The sequence below is a fragment of the Schistocerca nitens genome, chromosome 8 (genome assembly GCF_023898315.1).
Source record: "Schistocerca nitens isolate TAMUIC-IGC-003100 chromosome 8, iqSchNite1.1, whole genome shotgun sequence".
NCBI lineage: Eukaryota > Metazoa > Arthropoda > Insecta > Orthoptera > Acrididae > Schistocerca > Schistocerca nitens.
Window position 1 is genome coordinate 470,403,552 of NC_064621.1, and position 24,658 is coordinate 470,428,209.

Genomic DNA, 24,658 nt, shown 5'->3' on the forward strand with positions numbered 1-24,658 from the left:
ACCACTTCTCCTCTAAATCTGAATACTGTCAAAATTATTTGCTGATGCATATCATTCATATTATTTTATGGACAACTAGTCTTTCTCCTGTGGCCTTCGCCCACGTATGTATTCAACACATATATTGAACACACCTCCTCCTCCCCATCTCTGAGTTCACTTCTTCCTCTCTCTGTCTGTCCACCTCACCCTCCCACCTCTGTCTGTCTCCTCCTTCCCAGTCTCTCTTTCTCTTCATCTCCTCCTCCCCCTCTCTTTGTCTCTTTCTTCTACCCTCTCTCTCTCTGACTATATATTCCTCCTCTCACCCTCTGAACATATCCTTCTCCCACTGTCTCCTTCCATATCCACCTCCCCTTTCCACCTGTCCATTATTTCTCTCACCTTCCACCTACCTCTTGCATCTCCTACTCATCCACTCTCTTTGTCCATTTCCTCCTCCCTCTCACTCTGCCCACCACCTACCTGCCTCATGTCCCAACCATGTCCTCGCCACATGTATACCCTGCAATACAGTTCAATGAAGCGGGCTGATACTACTCCCCCAATACACCTGTCATGAAGGTGAGGCTACATATCAGGGGCTTGAAAATCATTTATTCGCGCCTTGATGTACAGGTCACCGTGCAAAGCAGGTCGATACAGCAGGCTGATACTTCTTGTAACACAATACACCTATCAGAGAGTGCAGCCTACATGTTGGGGCCCAGAAAATTGATTCTTGCCCCTGACATATAAGCTTCCCTGCAAACCGAGTTGATTTGACAGGTTGATACTGTTCCTACAGAGCATGCCTGTTGCCCACACAGTCTATAAGGGGGGGGCTGGAAAAAGACGTTCTGGAACTATTTCTGTCACTCTTGGAGCTAGGATGTGCTGATACTTGCGGGGCCTGCTGTTTCTGAGCCAAAATTACTTTAAATCGATCCAGAGATTTGGAAGAGGATCCTGGATATATATATAGGAGCTAATGGCAACAAATAGACCTGACCTCTTTGAGGATGTCTACATCGAAATTGATATCAGTGTCAGTGATGCAGTTGTGGAAAAAATTATATATACATTCAGTAAACTAGATATAGAATCAATAGTGTCATATATCAATGGGGAACTCGAAATTTTCATCATAGGGCAGTAGTATGTAGAGGAACTCTGGCTCAAGTTTAAAAGAATAGTGTACCATGCACTGGATAGATATCTACACAGCAGAACAGTTCATAATGGGAGGGAACCTCCTTGGTATACACTCACTATAAAGAAACTTCTAAAGAAACAGAGATTACTTCATAATAGGTGTAAAACAAAGCTTAAGGCTGTAGATAGAGAGATGCTGAATGAAAGGCATTTGGCTGTCAAGAGAGCAGTGCAGGATGTCTTCAGTAACTACCATAGCAGAACACTGTTAAGTGATCTTTCACAGAATCCAAAGAAATTCTGGTTGTGTGTAAAGGCAGTTAGTGGCACCAAACTTAGTGTCTAGTCCGTAGTGAATGAGACAGGAACTGAGATTAAGGGTAGCAAATCAAAAGCTAAAATGCTTAACTCCGTTTTTAAATGTTCCTTTACAAAGGAAAACCTTGGAGAATCGCCTCAGTTTAATCCTCGTACCACTGAAAAGATGAATGAATTAAGTATTAATGTCAGTGGTGTTAAGAAACAGCTGAAATCGTTAAAACTGAACAAACCTCCAGGGCCTGATGGGATCCCTGTCAGACTCTATACTGAATTTGGCGCCGACTTAGCCCCTCTTCTAACTATAATCCATTGCAGATCCCTTGAACAAAAAACTGTGCCCAGTTCTTGTATAAAGGCACAGGTCACACCCATCTACAAGGAGGGTAGTAGAAGTGATCCACAAAACTACTGTCCAATATCCTTGAAATCGATTTGTTGTAGAATCTTAGAACATATTCTGAGATCGAACACAATGAGGTATCTTGAACAGAATGGCCTCCTCCATAACAACCAGCATGGATTCCGAAAACATCGATTATATGAAACCCAACTAGCATTTTTCTCCCATCACATACCAAAAGCTTTGGATCAAGACAGTTTATTAGTAGTAAAATCAGGCTTTTTGCAGATGATGCAGTTATCTATAATGAGGCACTATCTGAGAAAAGCTGCATAAATATTCAGTCAGATCTTGATAAGATTTCAACATGGTCCAGAATTTGGCAACTTGCTCTGAATATTCAGAACTGTAAAATTGTGTACTTCACAAAACGAAAAAAAAAACGTGGTATCTATGACTATAATATCAATGAGCCACTGTTGTAATCGGCCAACTCATACAAAAAACAGGGTGTAACACTTTGTGCGGGTATGAAATGGAATGCTCACACAGGTTCAGTAGTAGGTAAAGCAGATGGCAGACTTCAGTTTAGTAGTAGAATACTGGGGAAGTGCAATCAGTCTACTAAAGAGATTGCTTACAAATCACTCGTGCAACCCATCCTAGAATATTGCTCAAGTGTGTGGGACCTGTACCAGATAGGCCGAACAAAGGGATATTGAACGTATATAGAGAAGCGCAGCACGAATGGCCACAGGTTTGATCCACGGGAAAGTGTCACTGAGATATGGAAGGAACTAAACTGGCAGAATCTTGAAGACAGACGTAATCTACCCCGAGAAAGTCTATTAACAAAGTTTCAAGAACCGGCCTTAAGTGATCACTCTATGTATCACTCACATATGGATCGTGAAGATCTAACATTCTGTGTGGTGTCTGTTGTTCTATATCGTGGTCTGTTGTTCTATATCGTGTCTCCCTACCACTTTCGCCCAACGACGCTCTGAGCGTGTTTTTTAGGGAATTGACTAGTTTGAACCTGGGACCTGTTGCTGGTAAGGAGACGTCAGACCACATATGACATGTAGAGTTCAGAAGAGTTCAGTGAGACTAGCGATGATATAACCAAATACTTAATGATTTCAGCGTCAGCTCCACTGCACTCCCTGTAAAAGAATCTTAATACTAACTAAATTTAGTGGAAGGGGTTCAAGGCTTTCCTATTTTTAGTTAGCTGGTAAAATAACGTCGAAAAAGCAATTAAGTTTACCATTGGAAATTTTATTCTACTCACAAAACATTGTTTATAAATTGCACTATTGATAAAAGGAAATGTTTTAATACAGGATGGTAAAAACCAACTGCGTTCGACAAAAATGTGAACGAATATTCCCTGAATGGGTTTCCAAGTTCTACAATGGATCGAAGGATGACCTATGCCGTATCACATCTATAATCTAGGTTTAAATTAAGTTTCACAAAACTATCAAAATGGTCTACAGTGACCCTCAATTATCTTTAATTACTTATCTAACTTGTCGTAAATTACAGTGGCTGATGTGGCTTCTCAATAACTATATAACAGAAAAATCATCGCGTTTCAGATTTTTACTTCAAGTGGCAAATGTGAACACCATGAGCTTTAATTGACGATCGTCACTAGTATTACGCAAAACGGCGTGTAACAGATGAGACTTCTGCAGTTCTGAGTGAAGCTTTATGCGCTGTTATGCGGCATTGCGTGCGTTCATTACCTTGTCGGTGTTCGTCAGGGGGCAGGGGACAGCACAGCTCCGCTCACCTCGCCGTCTTGGAAGCAATTCTCCCCTAACTGCTCCTTACTACAATTTACCGAAATTGGTTTAAAAAAACTATCTGGCTGTGTTTTCAACTGACCAATCAGGGTCTCAATGTTAACCTTAAGCTCCGCCTACAAAAATTCTGTCTATCCAATGAGAAACGTTATACTTCTCGTGGGGGCGCAATGTTTTTAAAGTTTGCAATGTAACAGAGACGCGAAAAAGTCTCACGCTAAAACTTGCAGCTGGTGTGGTCCTTTTAGTGTTATCGTAAGATCTATATTGTTCTTCTGGAGGGCTCTATCTTTTAACATGGGCTGGGGGGTGGTCCTGACATAACAGAGACGCGAAAAAGTCTCACGCTAAAGCTTGCGGCTGGGGTGGCCCTTTTAGTGTTATCGTAAGATCTATAGTTCTATACTGTTCTTTTAGAGGGCTCTAGCTTTTAACATGGGCTGGGGGGTGGTCCTAGCGGTTAGCTGGAGACGTAGGTGTCCGTCCCTTATCGTAGGGCCTTCTAGCTTAACACGGTTCTGCTCTCGGCTACTGTTCTCGTTTCTCCCCTCGGAACTGCGTCTGTCTCACGGTGGGAAGGTATGACATGCATTTAGGCATTCTTGTGTTAGTCTGTGGTATTCCATTTGCTCACTCGTTACTCGTATTACTTTGGTTAATTTAATGTTACGATTTATTCGGAGCTATGTGACATACTACTGGATTTGCTTATCATGTCAGGGTTTTCATGGAAGGTGTTGGATTTGCCTGACACCTTACAAAGATAAGATTAGAATAATTACTGCGCACATGGAGGCATACAAACAATCATTCTTCCCACACTCCAAACGTGAATGGAACAGGAAGAAACCCTAATAACTGGTACAATGGCACGTACCCTCTGCCACGCACCTCACGGTGGTTTACAGAGTATAGATGTAGATGTAGGTACATTGTGCTTTGCCTATGTAACAGATGGTACTTTCGGGTATTGAAGTCATCTTGAGTCAAGTCGTCATGAGTGAATTAATGTTTCAAAGTAACTATATTAACAAATTTAGTATTTATTAAAATATTGCCTTCTGCTTTCATAGTATTTACTGCACCGAGGTAGTTTAGCAACCGGACGTATGTCGTCCACAAAACTTCAGTAATGTAAGCAAAATGATGGAATATGACCTATGGGAATCATCTCAAATCAGTTGTGATGGATTACTCCAATGAAGCCGTGCGCTACAAAGCCTACTACACTGATGAGCCGAAACACTACCACCGCCTGGTTATTACTGCGTTGGTCCACATTTGGAACGAAATACAGCGGCAGTTCCGCGTGGCGTCAATTCGACAAGTCCTTAGTAGCCTCTCCCGGAAATATGACACCACATGTCTATGCATACATTATGCAGCTCCTATGAACTACGAACCATTGGTTTGGGGCGCGGAGCTGGCATAGGGTAGTGTCCGAGATGTGTTTCTTCGGGTTCAGAAGAGCCGAATTTGGCGGCCAAGGTATCAACGTGACTTCACTATTACTGCAATGCGAACACTTACCCCAAAAATGTAATACCATATGACATAAGGGAATGAAAATAAGCGAAGTACACTAATTTTCGTTTCTAACGATCACTTGCTTCAAATACTGTTCGAACAGTAAAAATGGCAGAATTAAGTCTTTAAACAAGATGCTGAACGTGGGCTTTCCATGACAGTTTACTATCTATCTGAACACCCAGAAATTTGAACTGTTCAGTTTTAATAATCATATGCTCATTCTATGAAAGTTAAAACGTCGGATTTTGTTGAATTGTGTACTAGAAACTGTAAAAAATGAGTCTTATTGTGATTTAGCGCTAGTTTCGTTTCTACAAGCCATTAACTTATGTCATGAACTGCGTTATTTGAAACAGAACCAATGTTACACACAACATCCTGTACTACCAAGCCTTTGTCATCAGCAAACAGAGATATTTTAGAATTACCTGTAATACTGGAGGGCATATCATTAATACAAATAAGGAATAGGAGTGGCCCCAACACTGATCCCTGGGGCAGTCTCCATTTGACGGTTCCCCACTCAAACCCCACAACAGAGCCACTCTCAACACTGTGAATAATGACCTTTTGTTTTTTGTTGTTGAACTAAGAGATGAACCACCTGAGAGATACTCCTCGTATTCCATAACGATCCAACTTCTGGAGCAATATTTTGTGATCAACACAACAATTCGCCTAAGTTAAATAAAAAAATATGTGGTGTCACCGCTAGACACCACACTTGCTAGGTGGTAACTTAAATCGGCCGCGGTCCTGTAGTACATGTCGGACCCGCGTGTCGCCACTGTGTATTCGCAAACGTAGCGCCACCACAGGGCAGGTCACAAGACACGGACATGACCTCGCCCCAGTTGTACGGACGACATAGCTTGCGACTAGACCTACCTAGTATCACGTCTTCCTCTCATTTGCCGAGAGACAGATTAAATAGCCTTCAGCTAGTCCATCGCTACTACCTAGCAAGGCGCCATGTGTATCATTGCTAATTGCGTACTACTATGCAAGAGATGTATTTCAACAAGAAGAACATCATTAAAAGTTAAGTAATCTACCCAATACGTTCTTTTCTTTATAGTTTTTCATCCAGTCTCCTGTTTCAGAATTTACGCCCGTCTGCGTTAGTTTCGCGTGCACCATCCACTCATTGTGTCGAGACCTTAGGGAATCGACACAACAATATTTTGGCGACGAGGTGTGGTGCCGCGCCCACGTTGCAGTCTTTGTGTTATACTTGCTCTAATTTGCTTGTGTCATGGCTTCGCCGCATTCTCCAGATGTACTGTCCGAATTTTTTCGCTTGCAGAATCAGCAGACGCAGGCGTTATTGGAAGCCCTTGGACAGCTCGTCCAGGGTCAACGTGCGCTGCAAACCGATGCGGCGGCAGCCGCTTCTTCGCTACCGCAGCCACACAACGCTGTCGCACCGCCATTTAGGCCCTTTGAGGCCACAACCGAAAGCTGGACTGAGTGGGCCGATCAGTTCAACTTCCACCTCACTGCTTATGGAATTCAAGGTAAAGAGCGGCAGCCGTTTTTGCTTTCTTGTGTCGGTGTGTCTACCTACCGGGTGATAGTGAAATTGTTTCCCCGACGCGACGTAGCAACTCTGTCCTACGAAGAAATTTTGTCGGCTTTAGATGCCTATTTCAAAGAAACCGTAAATGTAGTTGCAAAACGGTATACGTTTTTTCGTACAAAACGTACGGCCGGTCAGACTAACAGGGAGTGGGTAGCAACTTTGCAAGGACTTACTAGAGACTGCGCGTTTGCCTGTGAATGTGGCCTCCCATATTCAGATACTATGGTGCGTGATGCAATTGCACAGAACGTTTCTGATGTTCGCATACGGGAACAGATTTTGAAACTCGTTAATCCCTCCCTGCAACAAGTGATAGACATATTGGACAGGCAAGACACACTTGACTTTGCTCAGGAATCATTTGAAACTTCGCCAGCAGTGTGTCACATTAATCGGCCCGCCCGGCACGCTGCACGGGACGCTAAGCGGCCCTCGCGCCCGACTTCGCTGCGGCCGCCTAGCTTGCAACCACGTGCGCCGCGTAAGCAAGCAAATGCAGTGAAATCTTGCCCGCGGTGTGCTACTAGACATTCGCGTGCAAATTGCCCGTCACGCCAAGCTATTTGCTTTTACTGCCAAAAGAAAGGACATGTACAAAGTGTTTGCCAGAAAAAGTTCAGATCAGACAATCGCACAAATTCCAGGCCCTTTGCTTCGCGCCGGAATCGCACCCAGGACAATCAGGCTCGTGGACCTTCGCCCATGGACATTCATGTAGTTCATGCCCACCCGTCCAGTGACACTTTAGCTAACAGTGACTGTGTTCGTCCCACCCAACGTGTGCGTCGACGTCGCCGGAAATCCCGTAAAGTTGCAAGTGCTTCTGGACCTGTATCAGTTCAAATTGCACGAGACAGTCGCTCTTGTCGTCAACAAGACAATACACTTTTTGTGGACTTAGACTTTGCAGGAAAAGTGATCCCATTCCAGCTCGATACCGGAGCTGCAGTTTCATTGCTCAATCACGACACGTACAAACAACTGGGCGCCCCGCCATTGCGTGCCGCAAATGTTACGTTAACTAGTTACTCAGGACAGCATATACCTGTGTTAGGACAGTGCAGCCTTATTGCAACATACAAGGGACAGACAAAACTTGTGTCATTTTATGTTCTTCGTTCCTCTAGTGCAGTGAACTTGTTTGGTTTAGAATTGTTTCAATTGTTTAATTTGTCTATTGTAAATCAGGTCCTATCTGTGAATCAGACTGTGCCTTCCGCCAGTGTTTCTAGTCTTTGTGAAGAATTTGCAGACATTTTTGCACCGGGCCTTGGTTGCGCTAAGAACTATGAAGCGCATTTGGAACTGAAAGCTACCGCGCAACCAAAAAATTTTAAGAGCGCGCAATGTTCCCCACGCATTGCGTGATGAGGTCGCAAAAACATTAGCCGAATTAGAATCTCAACGTGTAATTGAACGTGTGCAGGCTTCTCTCTGGGCCTCACCCTTAGTCATTTTGCCAAAACCTTCCGGAAAACTGAGACTTTGCGTGGACTTCAAGGCAACTGTGAATCCACAACTAGTGACTGCTACTTTTCCTTTGCCCCGCCCGGAAGATCTTTTTGACAAGCTGTGCCCGGGAAACTATTTTTCAAAATTGGACCTAGCAGATGCGTACTTGCAAATACCTGTGGACGACGAATCCCAGCGCGTCTTGGTGGTAAACACGCATCTTGGATTGTACCGATTCAAAAGACTGCCATTCGGGTGTGCATCCGCCCCTGCATTGTTTCAGCAATATTTACAAACTGTTTGTGCGTCGGTCCCTACTGCTGTGAACTATCTGGACGATATTGTGATCTCCGGAAAGACAGAAGCCGAACATTTAGAAAATCTACGAACATTATTTCAGGTATTGCGTCAGAATGGTCTTCGCTTGAGAAAGGACAAGTGTGTGTTTTTTGCTCGTGACTTACCGTACCTGGGCCATGTCCTTAACGCCCAAGGTATACATCCGAGTCCAGAGCACCTTCGTGCCATTCAGGACTTGCCGTCACCGCAGAACTTAAAACAGCTACAGAGTGTGCTGGGTAAGGTAAATTATTATCAAAAGTTTGTGCGCAATGCTTCTTCCATTTCAGCTCCGCTTCATCGCTTACGCCGTAAAGGTGTTCCGTTCGTCTGGACGACGGAATGCGAACGCGCCTTTCGCCAGTTGAAATCGGCGTTACTTTCAAATACTTGCCTTACGCCATTCGATCCCCGAAAACCCCTTTTGTTGATGGTAGATGCCTCGGATTTCGGGATCGGTGCTGTGCTTGCGCACAAGGATGGCTCGCATGATCGCCCTATTGCCTTTGCGTCCAAATTGCTCTCATCTGCGCAAAGAAATTATTCACAAATAGAGAAAGAAGCTTTAGCTCTCGTGTTTGGTGTTACCAAGTTCCATGACTTCTTGTATGGTCGTCACTTTACCATCATCACGGACCACAAACCGTTGACATCACTTTTTCATCCGAACAAGCCTGTACCTCCACGTACAGCGCAGAAATTCATTCGCTGGTCACTTTTTCTCTCGCAGTACCGCTACGATATCTTGTATCGGTCAACTGCTAAGCACGGAAACGCTGATGCGTTGTCCCGTTTGCCTGTTGCTGAGGATAAAGCATTCGATTCTTCCGAACTTGCTTGCATGTTCATTGATTCGGAAGCCGATGACGTGGTCGCATCGTTTCCGATTGATTTTCGTCGTGTAGCTACAGCCACAGCTGCTGACCCTGTCCTTGCTCCCGTTTTGCGTTTTGTTGCTACGCAATGGCCCTTGTCAAAGTCACGGATCGAGGATCCTTTGGTTCGCCGTTTTTTTGCTCACAGGGAGAGACTTTTTGTCCGACGTGGTGTTTTGTTGTTGCGTTCCGATAATGATCAATCCCGCGTCGTGGTCCCACGTTCGTTACAGTCCTCTGTCTTAAGGCTTCTTCACCAAGGACATTGGGGTATAGTGCGTACGAAACAACTTGCTCGTCAGCACTGTACTTGGTTCGGAATCGATGCTGCGATTACAAATATGTGCTCCTCTTGCGTGGCGTGTGCCGAACAACAATCCGCACCGCCGCGGAAATTCTTTGCATGGCCGAAAGCCACTTCCCCTTGGCAACGCTTGCACATCGATTTTGCTGGTCCATTCTGGAATGCTCGATGCTTGGTTGTGGTCGATGCTTTCAGTAATTTTCCTTTTGTTGTCCGGATGTCTTCCACGACGTCTTCTGCCACCATCCAAGCCTTGTCTGCTATCTTTTGCATTGAGGGTCTTCCGCAGACTATTGTTTCCGACAATGGCCCACAATTCATGTCCGCCGAATTTCAGTCGTTCTGCAAGGCCAATGGTATTCAACATCTGACATCCGCGCCGTTTTCGCCTCAGTCAAACGGTGCCGCTGAACGATTGGTCCGGACTTTCAAGTCACAGATGTTGAAGTTGAAAGAGTCGCATTCTCGGGAGGACGCTTTGTTGCTCTTTTTGTCTTCATATCGTTCTCAGCCTCGCGGTGGTCGCTCGCCGGCTGAGTTGCTCCACGGTCGTCCTCATCGAACTCTGATGTCTTTGCTGCATCCGCCACATCAGGTTCCTGTGCAGCGGCAGACTCCTGCTTTTGCTTCTGGCGACGTTGTCTATTATCGCAACTATCGCGGTTCACAGCGTTGGCTCGCAGGGCGCATTCTTCGCTGCCTCGGCCGCGCGATGTATTTGGTTTTGGGGGCCTCTGGTGAGGTGCGTCGGCATCTCAATCAGCTGCGCCTCTGTCGTCGCCTGGGTTCTGCCGCTCCCCGTCTGCTTTCAGCGACGGAGCCGTCAGGTCAGCGCCCTGGGGACCCATCTACTGGCTCGCCTCATCCCCAGGTGTTACCGACGATGCCTTCCATTTTGCCTCATGGCGTCGCGCCGCCGCAGCCGCCGCCGGCGCCGCCAGCAGCGGACGCTTCGCTGCAGCCGCCTCGCGCCTCCCTGGGTCACGCGCCGCCGCTTGCTTCCCGTGACCAGCCGTCCTCCGCCATGGACCTCTTGCCCGCTCCGGACCCGATGTCGTCTTCGCCCGTCGGGTGCTCCGACCACATGGAGGTCGACCCTTCTGTCTCATTACGTGCGCAAACACCTCATGTTGACGTGCACCCTGGACTAGGTTTGCAGGCGTTTCCTAGCTCCCCTCGGACCGAATGGCCGGGTGCGGGTGGCACAGCCTCGCCTGTTGTTAGGCTCCCCACCTCATCGCATACGTCAACATGGGGTCCTCCCCACGGCGGGCGGAAGCCTTATCTCACGACCGTTCGCCGATTTGCGGGGGAGGAATGTGGTGTCACCGCTAGACACCACACTTGCTAGGTGGTAACTTAAATCGGCCGCGGTCCTGTAGTACATGTCGGACCCGCGTGTCGCCACTGTGTATTCGCAAACGTAGCGCCACCACAGGGCAGGTCACAAGACACGGACATGACCTCGCCCCAGTTGTACGGACGACATAGCTTGCGACTAGACCTACCTAGTATCACGTCTTCCTCTCATTTGCCGAGAGACAGATTAAATAGCCTTCAGCTAGTCCATCGCTACTACCTAGCAAGGCGCCATGTGTATCATTGCTAATTGCGTACTACTATGCAAGAGATGTATTTCAACAAGAAGAACATCATTAAAAGTTAAGTAATCTACCCAATACGTTCTTTTCTTTATAGTTTTTCATCCAGTCTCCTGTTTCAGAATTTACGCCCGTCTGCGTTAGTTTCGCGTGCACCATCCACTCATTGTGTCGAGACCTTAGGGAATCGACACAACAAAATATGCCTAGCGTTCGAAACCATTTGCTTAACCCGTCCAGTACCTCACAGAAAAAAGAGAATATAGTATTTCCAGTAGATAAACCGCTTCTAAAGCCGAACTGTACATTTGATAGTAAATTGCGTGATATAGATTATTCTTACATCCACAGCCTTGTCAATAACTTTAGCAAAGACTGATGGCATAGAAATAGGTCTAAAATTGTGTACATTATCCCTTTCCTCTCTTTTTATAAAGCAGCTTTACTACTGAGCACTTTAATCGTTCAGAAAACTGACCATTCTGGAAGAAAACACTACAAATGTGGCTAAGTACAGAGCTAATTTGTGCAGCACAGTATTTTAATATTCTGCTAGGCACTCCATCATATCCAAGAGAGTCCTTAGTCTTCAGTGATTTAATTATTGACACAGTCTCCCCATTGTCAGTATCACAGACGAGTATTTCAGACATCAATCTCGAAAAGGAATTTTCCAAGAGAATTATATGATTCCCTGTAGAAACTAAGTTTTTATATAATTCACCAGCAATGCTCAGAAAATTTTTGTTAAAACTGCACGTATATTCGACTTATCAGTAACAGAAAAATTTTTGCTAGGCACTAACTTTATATTGTCAGCCTTATGCTGCTGACCTGTCACTTGCTTCACAACTGACCATATGGTTTTAATTTAATCCTGTGAATTAGCTATTTTATTCACTTTGTAATGACGTATCTGGAACAGAATGAACTGCTCCATGCCAACATCGATCATGTGAAACCGACACACACACGTGTCTCACATGACATCTTGAAACCAGTCAACCAGATGCCGACTTTCTCGATTTCCGAAAAGCGTTCGATTCTATGCACCCCCTACCCTTATTATCGAAAAATATTATCGTATAAAGTATCAAGTGAATTTTGTGACTGGATTGAGAGTTTCTTGGTAGAGAGAACGCAACATATCTTGGATGGAGAGTCATGGACAGATGTAGAAGAACTTTCAGGTATGCTCTAGAGAAGTGTATTGGGATCCTTGGTGTTCAAATGGTTCAAATGGCTCTAAGCACAATGGGACCTAACATCTGAGGTCATCAGTCCCCTAGATGTAGAAGTAATTAAACCTAACTAACCTAAGGACATCACATACATCCACGCCCAAGGCAGGATTCGAACCTGCGAACATAGCAGCAGCGCGGTTCCGGCGTGAAGTGCCTAGAACCGCTCGGCCACAGTGGCTGGCCCCTTGGTGTTCATCTTGTATATTGATGACTTGGCAGACAACATTAATACACAGTCCAGTCACATTAATATGACAACCGCCTATGCTCGATATCAAAGGTTAGTAACCCCTCACAGATGGCCGGTGGCACCACTGGTTGCAGAGGGTGTGTCACGGGAATGGGGGAATTGGTAAAACAGTGCAGCTGTTGTCATAACGCGGAAATGGGGCGATTTGTCTGATGTCCAAACGGCATGATGATTGGCTTTCGCGCCAAGGGTGTAAGCATTTCCGAAACGGCTAAATCTGTAAACCGTTGGCTTGTCGCCATGGTTAAAGTACACCGTGCATGTCAAAATGGCACTATCTGGAACAGGCACATGGGCAACTATGGTGCACTACCAGCCATAGGTGACTGCGGAGATGTGTATGGGCGGAAGGACGTGCAACTGATGAACAGCTGACCGCCCAGATGAACCATAGGACTACCAAAAGTGTGTCCTCAACGACTGCCCAGCGAATGTTGCTGCGGATGGCCCTCTGCAGCAGGAGCCTGTATCATGCACCCACGCTCACTGCTGCTATTCGGCGACCGCAACAGGACGTCCGCTGGGTGGCAACAGGTGGCCTTTTCCGAAGAATCACGGAAAATAATTGGAAATTTGTGGTAAGGTCTTATGGGACCAAACTGCTGAGGTCATCGATCTCTAATCTTACGCACTACTTAATCTAACTTAAACTAACTTACGCTAAGGACAACACACACACCCATGCCCGAGGGAGGACTCGAACCTCCGATGGGCCAGCCGCTGTGGCCGAGCAGTTCAAATGGCTCTGAGCACTATGCGACTTAACTTCTGAGGTCATCAGTCGCCTAGAACTTAGAACTAATTAAACCTAACTAACCTAAGGACATCACACACATCCATGCCCAAGGTAGGATTCGAACCTTCGACCGTACCGGTCGCTCGGTTCCAGACTGTAGCGCCTAGAACCGCACGGCCACTCCGGCCGGCGCCGAGCAGTTCTAGGCGCTTCAGTCTGGAACCGCGCAGCCGCTATGGTCGCAGGTTCGAATGCTGCCTCGTGCATGGATGTGTCTGTTGTCCCTAGTTTAGTTAGATTTGAGTAGTTCTAAGTTCTAGTGGACTGATGACCTCAGATGTTAAGTCCCATAGTGCTCAGAGCCATTTGAACCATTTGAACCTCCGATGGGGTGGGTCTTGCGGGCCGTGCCAAGGTGGCCTAGACCGCACCGCTATCCTGTGTGGCGATGAATCACGTTTTTTGCTCCATTGGACAGGTGGGCATTTGCATGTATGGCACGAAACGTCCTAGGGTCTAGGCCAGAGGAGGAAGCATGATGGTTTTGGGAATGTTTTCATGGTATTCCATGGGTGATATCGTCATTCTAGCCAGACACAATCTATCAACACAAGTACGCATCTATTCTTGGGCACAATGTCCACTTCTATGTGCAGTTTGCTCTTCCTCAGTACAATGGCATCTACCAGCAGGACAAGGCACGGTGTCACACAGCACACAGCATTTTGCATGTTTTGAATAACACCTGGATGAGTTTACGATATCCCCTGGCCACCAAACTCCCCGAATTTAAACACAATCGACAATCTGTTCGACCACCTCGACTGGGCTGTTTGCATCGTGGATGCTCAAGTGAGAAATCTAGCGCAGCTAGCTACGGCACTGGAGCACCATGGCTCCATATCCCTATCGATACCTTGCAGAACCCCACTGCCTCTCTTCCAGCACATCTCACGGCAGTTCGCGCTGCAATAGATGGTTGTTCAGTCTTTTGACAGGTGGCCATATGAATGTAACTGAACAGTATAAGAACTCGATTTTTTTGTACATATTACATGGCAATAGATGAACAAGTTGAAAATAAGATAAAAACTTAGCAAAGAATGGTAGTTATCTTGGGAGCGGAAAGAACACAACAGATGGGAAGAATCCACCTGCTATGTCAGATTTTATGCAAGTGAATTTTCAGATAATTCCAATTAGATTGATAAACAGAACTTAATTGAGTTTGCTGTCGCTATGCACTGACTGTTGGTTGACGACACACAGAGGGGTTTTGGATCGTGGCTGAGAAGACAGCATTTGTGTGCGGAAGTGACACAGTGTGGTGTGTTGTGCCTGCAGCGGCAGCCGGCGCTGGTGGCCCAGTGGCCGGCCGCCATCGCCATGCTGTTGCTGTGCGGTCTGGGGCTCACCGTGGCTGCCATCGCCGCCTCTGCCTCTGGACAAAAGCACCTGTTGCTCCTGCTACCTGGTCTGACCACCATCATCGCTGCAGGTAAGGAAAAAAAAATTAGTAACTTTGGAGACATCGTGAAGGGAATTCCACAGGGATGAAATTTGGGTCCACTCCTACTCCTTGTACAGGGTGAACATTAGTTAAAAGCGACAAACTGCAGGAATGGATTCCTAACTGGAAATGGAGCAAGAAAGGTCCTATGAACAAGGGTCCAAAATGCATCATTGCCATGATAGATGGCACTGACAAATGAAAGTTCCTCTGATCTGTCTGTAGCCCACAGATTATGCTTATTGATGATGCCACTTCTGGTAAACGTTGCTTCTTCAGTAAAGAGGACTGATCACAGAAATCCCATAATTGTGATGGCCTGGTCCAAAAACCATTGACAAAATCCTTTCCATAGATGCAAATCTGCTGCTCATAATCCTTGCAATCGTTGCATGTGATAGAGCCAGTAGTGTTTGTCATGCAGGTTACGCTTTGAGAGAGAACAAGTTTCTCTCTCGCCTATTTTTCACATACAGAAAATTAGTCAAGATTTTATTACAACCTGACACACCTTGAGTGAGACTCTACAAAGTTAACAGTCTGAGCAGACGTTAATGGAGTCTGGTAAGGCGCTAAAATCACAAGGTATTTTTATAATTCTCAGCTCATAGTAATGGCATGTTGGGAGTTGAAAGCAATTGGCAGTGAGCCCATTCCTTAGTGGATCTTGCAGGACAGGCCCACAGCCATACAGGGCAGACAGGGCAGCCCCTCGTCAAGATAAGGCTCCAGCAGAACAATGCCACGATTCCTGCCGCAGCGCCAGCAGAAGCCTGGGCTGGAGGTCTAAAGAAATGCATCTACACAGTGGAGTTTAAACCGGGCACTGTGTGCAGAGCCACACGTAATAAAAATTCGTGTGTTTTGTTGTTTGCCAATAGTTCAAATAGGCCAGTGAACCACTTCCCTTGGCCACCTCAGTTGTATAAGAAAACTCCTTCATCTGAGAAATGTTTAGAGATAGAATCTTTATCATACCTCATAGCTAGGACTAACAAGCTCCAAGGCACAGGCGATTTAGATAAAGGTCTTTGAGATTGTATCTGTTCGCTTGTTGTCATGGGAAGCAACACGACTTCATAAAAAATCATCTCTTCCCCTCTGCGAAAACTTAAAAAACCCAGTAATTGGTGGTTTCTTTTTTTCCCAGACACAGGTTTCTTAAATCTTGCCCTCGTTCGACATGAGATTGTGCTGTCATGTGGGAGGGGAGATTTAGCGCCTCTAGAGCCTTGTGATTGGCTCAAGACGGGGTGAAGGCGGTGTCGTTCGTGCTCTTTGCAGGATCACTGTAAAGAGAGGATTGTTATTATATTAACGAAACCTAAATGTAAATGTCATAATTGTATTGATCGGATGTCAGTGGTCCGTTACTTGAGTGTGTAGGAGCCTCTCTATTCATTAACCAGGGCAGGTAACACAACAAAGGCCGTCTCACGTCTGTAAAATGCCGCAAGCACCACAAACGCCGATATTTTACCGTCCCGTCGAATTGGCACTCAAGGCTAGGCTAACCCTGTTTCCATTAACCAGGGTGGGAAGCATTCCAGCGGACATGTGATGTCTGTAAGATTCCGTGAGAGCCATAAACCCCTATATTATACCGTCTTGTCAAACTGGCACTTGAGGTTAACCCTGCTTTTCTTCTCTCGGTACATACTAAGTATTCAAACGCTAACATAGTAAATTGAGGTGGCTTGGGAAGTATGGTTGGTTGGCCTTGGCCACAAATAAACAATTCAGAATTGCAAAAAACCATCAAATTAAATTGAAAAGCGAATTGTCTCCTTATAATCAGCAGTTTATACTGGCAGTGGATTGATAGTTACGGTTGTGTTTGTCACCTATTGTTTAAGATAAGAGGACACGAAAGACAACGGTATCAGGCTAACGTCTTCCCTTATGTGCTTTCAATGATCATCATCATCATCATCATTTAAGACTGATTATGCATTTCAGCGTTCAGTCTGCAACATAGTCCCCCTTATAAAATTCCTCCATGATCCCCTACAGGGTGTGGTAGATAAGTAATGAGACTGGCCGCCGCGTGGCGCCCCAGTCGCTCGCAGGGCGGTCTCCACCTGTACGTCACGTGGTGGGGGATCTGAGCTAACAATAGAACCGGTTCGCAGTCGCGTCGGAGCTCTGGTGCAGTGAGGGTCGAGCTTCGCGTATTACGTTGTTTGTGTGCCCGTGACACTTGTGAAAACGCTGAAGATGGATCGCTCAATAGAACAGCGGTATGCAATCAAATTTTGCTTTCGCTTGGGCAAAACTGCTTCGGAAACTTTTGCTATGATTACGGAGGCTTACAAAGAAGACTCCCTATCAAGAGCTCAAGTGTTCCGGTGGTTTAATGAATTTAAAAACGGGAGGGAATCCGTTGAAGACATGGAACGATCTGGACGCCCTTCAACGAGTCGTGTTGATGAAACGGTGGCCAAAGTGAAAGAACTCCTGGACTCCGACCGTCGTTTAAGTCTCAAAATGATCGCCGATGAGGTCTCCGTGAATAAATTTACGGTTCACCAAATTGTTACGCAAGATTTGATGATGAGGAAAGTTTGCGCAAAATTGGTTCCCCGAGTGCTCACCGCCGAACAAAAGCAACAACGAGAGGACGTTTGCCGTGAGATGTTGAATGATTTGGAAAATAATCCACACTTTTTAGACAACGTAGTAACAGGCGACGAATCGTGGACATTCCAGTACGACCCGGAGACGAAAGCCCAGAGCTCGGAGTGGCACACACCGGCATCCCCGCGGCCGAAGAAAGCAAGAATGTCAAAGTCCCGCATCAAGACAATGCTGATTGTGTTTTTCGACAAGCGGGGGTTAATTGACAAAGAGTTTGTCCCTCAGGGGAAGACTGTCAATGCCGAATTCTACAAAGAAGTCCTTCAGCGATTGCACAGAACCGTCAAACGGAAGCGACAGGACCTTGGTCAACGCTGGCGTCTCCACTACGACAACGCTCCGGCGCACACAGCGTTCCTCGTGACCCCCTACTTGACCCGAATTGGAGTTGAAGTTTTGCCACAGCCACCATACAGCCCTGACTTGAGTCCTCCTGATTTCTTCCATTTCCGAAGGTCAAAAGATGCCTGAAGGGTCATCGTTTCGACGATATTCCGAACATCCAACGTGCTGTCACGAAGGCACTAACTGGGATAACTCAAATGTACTACAGTGGGGCCTATGAAGCTTGGAAAACGCGCTGGCAACGTTGTGTCGACGCCCAAGGCGAGTACTTTGAAGAATATTAACGTTTTGTACAAATTGGATCAATAAATTTGTTTTTCTAGACTGAGTCTCATTACTCATCTGCCACACCCTGTATTCAGTGCTAACATTGGTGCCTCTTCTGATGTTAAGCCTATTACTTCAAAATCATTCTTAACCGAATCCAAATACCTTCTCCTTGGTCTACCCTGACTACTCCTGCCTTCTCCTGCTGAACCATGATTCTCTTGGGTAACCTTGCCTCTCCCATGCGTGTAGCATGACCCCACCATCTAAGCCTGTTCGCCCTGACTGCTACATCTATAGAGTTCATTCCCAGTTTTTCTCTGATTTCCTCATTGTGGACACCCTTCTGCCATTGTTCCCATATACTAGTACCTGCAATCATCCTAGCTACTTTCATATCCGTAACCTCAACCTTATTGATAAGGTAACCTGAATCCACCCAGCTTTCACTCCCATACAACAAAGTTGGTCGAAAGATTGAACGGTGCACAGATAACTTAGTCTTGGTACTGACTTCCTACTTGCAGAAGAGAGTAGATCGTAGCTGAGCGCTCACTGCATTACCTTTGCTACACCTCGCTTCCAGTTCTTTCACTATGTTGCCATCCTGTGAGAATATGCATCCTAGGTACTTGAAACACTCCACCTGTTCTAACTTTGTTCCTCCTATTTGGCACTCAATTCGTTTATATCTCTTTCCCACTGACATTACTTTCGTTTTGGAGATGCTAATCTTCATACCATAGTCCTTACATTTCTGATCAAGCTCTGAAATATTACTTTGCAAACTTTCAATCGAATCTGCCATCACAACTAAGTCATCCGCATGTGCGAGACTGCTTATTTTGTGTTCACATATCTTAATCTCACCCAGCCAGTCTATTGTTTTCAACATATGATCCATAAATAATATGAACAACAGTGGAGACATGTTGCAACCTTGTCTTACCCCTGGAACTACTCTGAACCATGAACTCACTTTACCGTCAACTCTGACTGCTGCCTGACTATCTATGTAGAGATCTTTAAGCGGAGCCGGAGGTGCCTATGCTGCCCATGTTAAAATCACTAAGTTTGAGGAACATTTATGAATAAACTACCAAATAGAAAAATTTGAATTTTTTTTTACATACAGATTGGTTTAGTATAGCAGTTATGACAGAGGGATTTTGGAGTATCTTTTCTAGTTTCCTTCCAATTATTTTTTATATTAATGACTCATTTTTTTACAAATAATTGCTTTATAATCAAACTGAAATTAAACTACTGAACATATTGCCAAATGGCTGTGTTACAATGTAAGTTTGACCACTAGGAGTGATGTATAAAAATTTCATCTCTCTAGCTTGAGTGGATTTTGAGAAAATGTTCCTTATATTCGAAAAATTCTAATTTATGGGAAATGGCTATCAAAGTTTCTCAATACATTCCTGCACTATAGGATGGATTATCAGGGTCTTCTTCTTCATCCTCCAAAAGCTTCCTCTTCTGTCTTCTTTTTTGGCCTGTTGTTCCATCATATTTCATAAGCCTTTCTCTTCTTTCTGCTCCTCTTATCCCTTCTCTGTCAATATTTCTTAGTGCTCGTACAGTGTTCACCCCAGCTGTAAATCCTAATGCCTTCAGAACTTCACACTTCACACTGTTCCGTTGGTTGTAGGTTGCTATTGCATCATAAATGCCAAAGTGCAGTGTTTTTATGCTTACAAACACCCTTTTAGGAATCACTTTCCAAATCAAATTGTTTACGCTCTCATTAGGATTCTGCGTCTTTCCGTGTAGACATTTGTGCAACAATTCTGGCTGTGCTAAGTCATGAAAAATTGGTTTTATTGTTCCCTCCTGATTCTTGTACATACTGCATATTACCCGCTTTACACAAGAAGTATAATACTACCAACAACAGGCGCAACACTGAACTAATTCGAAACGGTAAACAGCAAAGAGACGATGTTCCGCGCTGTTATTCACTGTAGTATAACTGGACTAACAATGCCAGCAATTAAATTTGCACTGTCACGCGGGTCTTTTCACGATGTTTCTACAATAAACCCCAGCTCGTCTGCACATATGAACACTAAACAACTTACCGAGATTCAACACTGAAAACACGCGACCAGTCGGCCATCTGTGCGATTAAATTTTGAAAACACAACATCAGGAATTCTCCCAAGTGCAAAACCGTGCACCGAAATCGCTTTCCCATCAGATCGAGATAGCATAATGTCTCGACAATTCGGCCTTCTGTCGTTTTAATGATCGTCACAGTTGTAAATGAAACTTGCCCACAGGTTCGAAGTCACTTCCTACTCGTATATAATACTTGCCTGTAATAGTTGCAAGATATGGCTCTAAGCACTATGGGAGTTAACATATGACGTCGTCAGTCCCCTAGACTTAGAACTACTTAAACCTAACTAACCTAAGGACATCACACATATCCATGCCCGAGGCAGGATTCGAACCTGTGACCGTAGCAGCAGCGCGGTTCCGGACTGAAGTGCCTAGAACCGTTCGGCCACAGTTGCGAGATAACCTGTCGCTACTCGGATGCTATTTCAGTCACTCAGAGCAGTGTCCGAAAAGCGTTAGTATTCCGAAAGTACTGGCACCCCCTCCACCGAACATATACGTCACCACTCGTGAGACACATTAGACGTATTCGCTTTGAAAATAAGTGAAAACCAACGAACTGTAACAGAGGAACCTAACTCATTACATACTTTCCTCTATTACTTTTTTTAGATCACTGCTAAAATAAATAAATAAATAGATGTTAACCTAGGATTATTTTATGTCTTTTACCTAGCAGACCAGTATGAGGATTCCCGACTAAAATGGCCGTTCCGTGCACATTTAACCCTTCTAATACCGAGTATTGTTTGTTACGCTGAGTAGGCCTACCGTTGGGGTCTTTAGTGACCCTAACGGAATTTATTTTTTATTAAGGATAGTTTTAATAATGGTAGAATAAAATCACATTCCTTATTTTTTCCACAATCTAAAACATGATGTCAGTGACATTACATTAAATTAAAATGCATATTTTTTAAAATTATTTATTTCCGTAAAATTTACAAATGTTTCTCATGAAACTACAAACATTTTTGATTAAATTCCGATTTGACATTTATGACGCATTACACTTACAGCAATAGATTGCAGAGTGGTTTTTACACACGTAACATCCACATTTTGAACATTTATCGGTGAATTTTCTATCCTCAGACCTTTTACCAAACGGACACCTTCCTCTTTTTTTTTTGTCTGTACTGTTGATGGAAGTACTGGGGAAATAATTTTGTCTGGCTTTCTTCTGACGAGCTGCTTTCCTAATTCTATGAGAAATGCGCGTCTCTTGTAGTTGGTCCTTTCTGCCCAGTCTGGTGCCAGATGTAGCTATATGATAAATGCATTCAGTGCACTGATATCAATCATGTTGTAAAATAGTACCTTTGGCCGCCTTCTGCTCATCCTCTTTGTAGTGTACGTTCTAACCAGCTTGTCCATGGTATCTACTCCTGATTTATTATAATCCGGAATCATTACTGGCTTGCATTCTTCACGATCTTCCATTTACTTCCTTGAATGCATTGTACTTGTTGTGTCTAGCTCATAAAGCATAGACACAATGAGGTAGCTAGGTGCACGCTAAACTAACGCAGACGGGCTTGAAGTTCTGGAACATGAGACTTATTAATGAATAAGAAGAAAAGTACGTAGATGTTACTTAACTTTTATTCTCTTGTTGGAATACATCTCTTGAATAGTAGTAAGCTATAAGCACTGATACAAATGGCGCCTTGCTAGGTAGTAGCTATGGACTAAGCTGAAGGCTATTCAATCTGTCTCTCGGCAAATGAGAGGAAAGCTTCGTACGTCTGGTCGCAAGCTATGTCGTCCGTACAACTGGGGCGAGGTCATGTCCGTGTCTTGTGACCTGCCATGTGGTGGCGCTAGGATTGCGATTACACAGTGGCGACACGCGGGTCCGACATGTACTACAGGACCGCGGCCGATTTAAGTTACCACCTAGCAAGTGTGGTGTCTAGCGGTGACACCACAGTACTGAGCAAAGTTACAACTTTTCCCTTTTTCGGACAATATGAAACAATTGAAGCATGCTCTTGGAATCCAAAAATAGATGAATATTTGACTCGACCTTTGGTCTGAGTGAAAGCCTGTGGTAGTTCTCCTTTATTTTTTTCTAATTGTTCCTAAGCGTGTGAGATTGATTTTCAGAAGTTCTCTCGCCAAACTAAGGCTAGTGAAAAAATTGTCAGTTGTTACATTTCTGCCACTGTTTTCTAAGCCTTTCACCATATCTAAAACAACTCTCTTGCCTTGACCAACTTCACGAGATTCATTTTCTTGTCGACCAGTGTAAAATTGGAGACTGAGAACGTAAGACGTTGCACTATCACATACAGCCCATAATTTCAACCCATATTTTCCTGGTTTTGAAGGAATACACTCCTGGAAATTGAAATAAGAACACCGTGAATTCATTGTCCCAGGAAGGGGAAACTTTATTGACACATTCCTGGGGTCAGATACATCACATGATCACACTGACAGAACCACAGGCACATAGACACAGGCAACAGAGCATGCACAATGTCGGCACTAGTACAGTGTATATCCACCTTTCGCAGCAATGCAGGCTGCTATTCTCCCATGGAGACGATCGTAGAGATGCTGGATGTAGTCCTGTGGAACGGCTTGCCATGCCATTTCCACCTGGCGCCTCAGTTGGACCAGCGTTCGTGCTGGACGTGCAGACCGCGTGAGACGACGCTTCATCCAGTCCCAAACATGCTCAATGGGGAACAGATCCGGAGATCTTGCTGGCCAGGGTAGTTGACTTACACCTTCTAGAGCACGTTGGGTGGCACGGGATACATGCGGACGTGCATTGTCCTGTTGGAACAGCAAGTTCCCTTGCCGGTCTAGGAATGGTAGAACGATGGGTTCGATGACGGTTTGGATGTACCGTGCACTATTCAGTGTCCCCTCGACGATCACCAGTGGTGTACGGCCAGTGTAGGAGATCGCTCCCCACACCATGATGCCGGGTGTTGGCCCTGTGTGCCTCGGTCGTATGCAGTCCTGATTGTGGCGCTCAACTGCACTGCGCCAAACACGCATACGACCATCATTGGCACCAAGGCAGAAGCGACTCTCACCGCTGAAGACGACACGTCTCCATTCGTCCCTCCATTCACGCCTGTCGCGACACCACTGGAGGCGGGCTGCACGATGTTGGGGCGTGAGCGGAAGACGGCCTAACGGTGTGCGGGACCGTAGCCCAGCTTCATGGAGACGGTTGCGAATGGTCCTCGCCGATACCCCAGGAGCAACAGTGTCCCTAATTTGCTGGGAAGTGGCGGTGCGGTCCCCTACGGCACTGCGTAGGATCCTACGGTCTTGGCGTGCATCCGTGCGTCGCTGCGGTCCGGCCCCAGGTCGACGGGCACGTGCACCTTCCGCCGACCACTGGTGACAACATCGATGTACTGTGGAGACCTCACGCCCCTCGTGTTGAGCAATTCGGCGGTACGTCCACCCGGCCTCCCGCATGCCCACTACACGCCCTCGCTCAAAGTCCGTCAACTGCACATACGGTTCTCGTCCACGCTGTCGCGGCATGCTACCAGTGTTAAAGACTGCGATGGAGCTCCGTATGCCACGGCAAACTGGCTGACACTGACGGCGGCGGTGCACAAATGCTGCGCAGCTAGCGCCATTCGACGGCCAACACCGCGGTTCCTGGTGTGTCCGCTGTGCCGTGCGTGTGATCATTGCTTGTACAGCCCTCTCGCAGTGTCCGGAGCAAGTATGGTGGGTCTGACACACCGGTGTCAATGTGTTCTTTTTTCCATTTCCAGGAGTGTATATTGCCTAAATGGACATCTACCACGAAATTCCAAAACTTGTTCATGAGTTGTTACGTTGCTGTGGGAACATATGCTTCTTGGAATGTGTGTGCCCACATTTCAAATATTTCTCTAATGGGAGCCAGCTTGTCAGGAGCACGGTTGTGACGTCTCACATCTGCGTCATCAAATCGGATGAACCTTGAAATTTGCGTAAAGCGATTTCTAGCCATTGCTTCACTAAAAGTGGGTCTACCATCCTCTTTGTTCCACAGATGTGTAACTGCTTCGTTATGGGCCTTGTAAGCACCTGCTAGGATCAAGACGCCGATAAAGGACTTCAGTTCAATGGCGTCTACCGGTTTCCATTTACTACTGTAAACAAGATTTCTCTCTTTGTTAGTCCACTTTATAATTACATCAACAATGTTTTTCCTAAGAAACAACTGAAAAGCTGATTCTATGGAGTGTACATTAAAAAAAAATGGTTCAAATGGCTCT

The 24,658-nt window shown here is 45.5% G+C and overlaps 1 protein-coding gene across 3 annotated transcripts in view; it reads left to right on the forward strand.

Moving 5' to 3' along the window:
* The window catches only part of LOC126198875 (uncharacterized), a 220,701-nt gene that overhangs the window by 183,583 nt on the left and 12,460 nt on the right, over positions 1 to 24,658 (forward strand). For all 3 annotated transcript variants that reach the window (XM_049935478.1, XM_049935477.1, XM_049935479.1), the window contains exon 6: positions 14,867 to 15,020. In XM_049935478.1, coding sequence (XP_049791435.1) covers positions 14,867 to 15,020 — 154 coding nt within the window. The remainder of the gene's footprint in view (positions 1 to 14,866; positions 15,021 to 24,658) is intronic.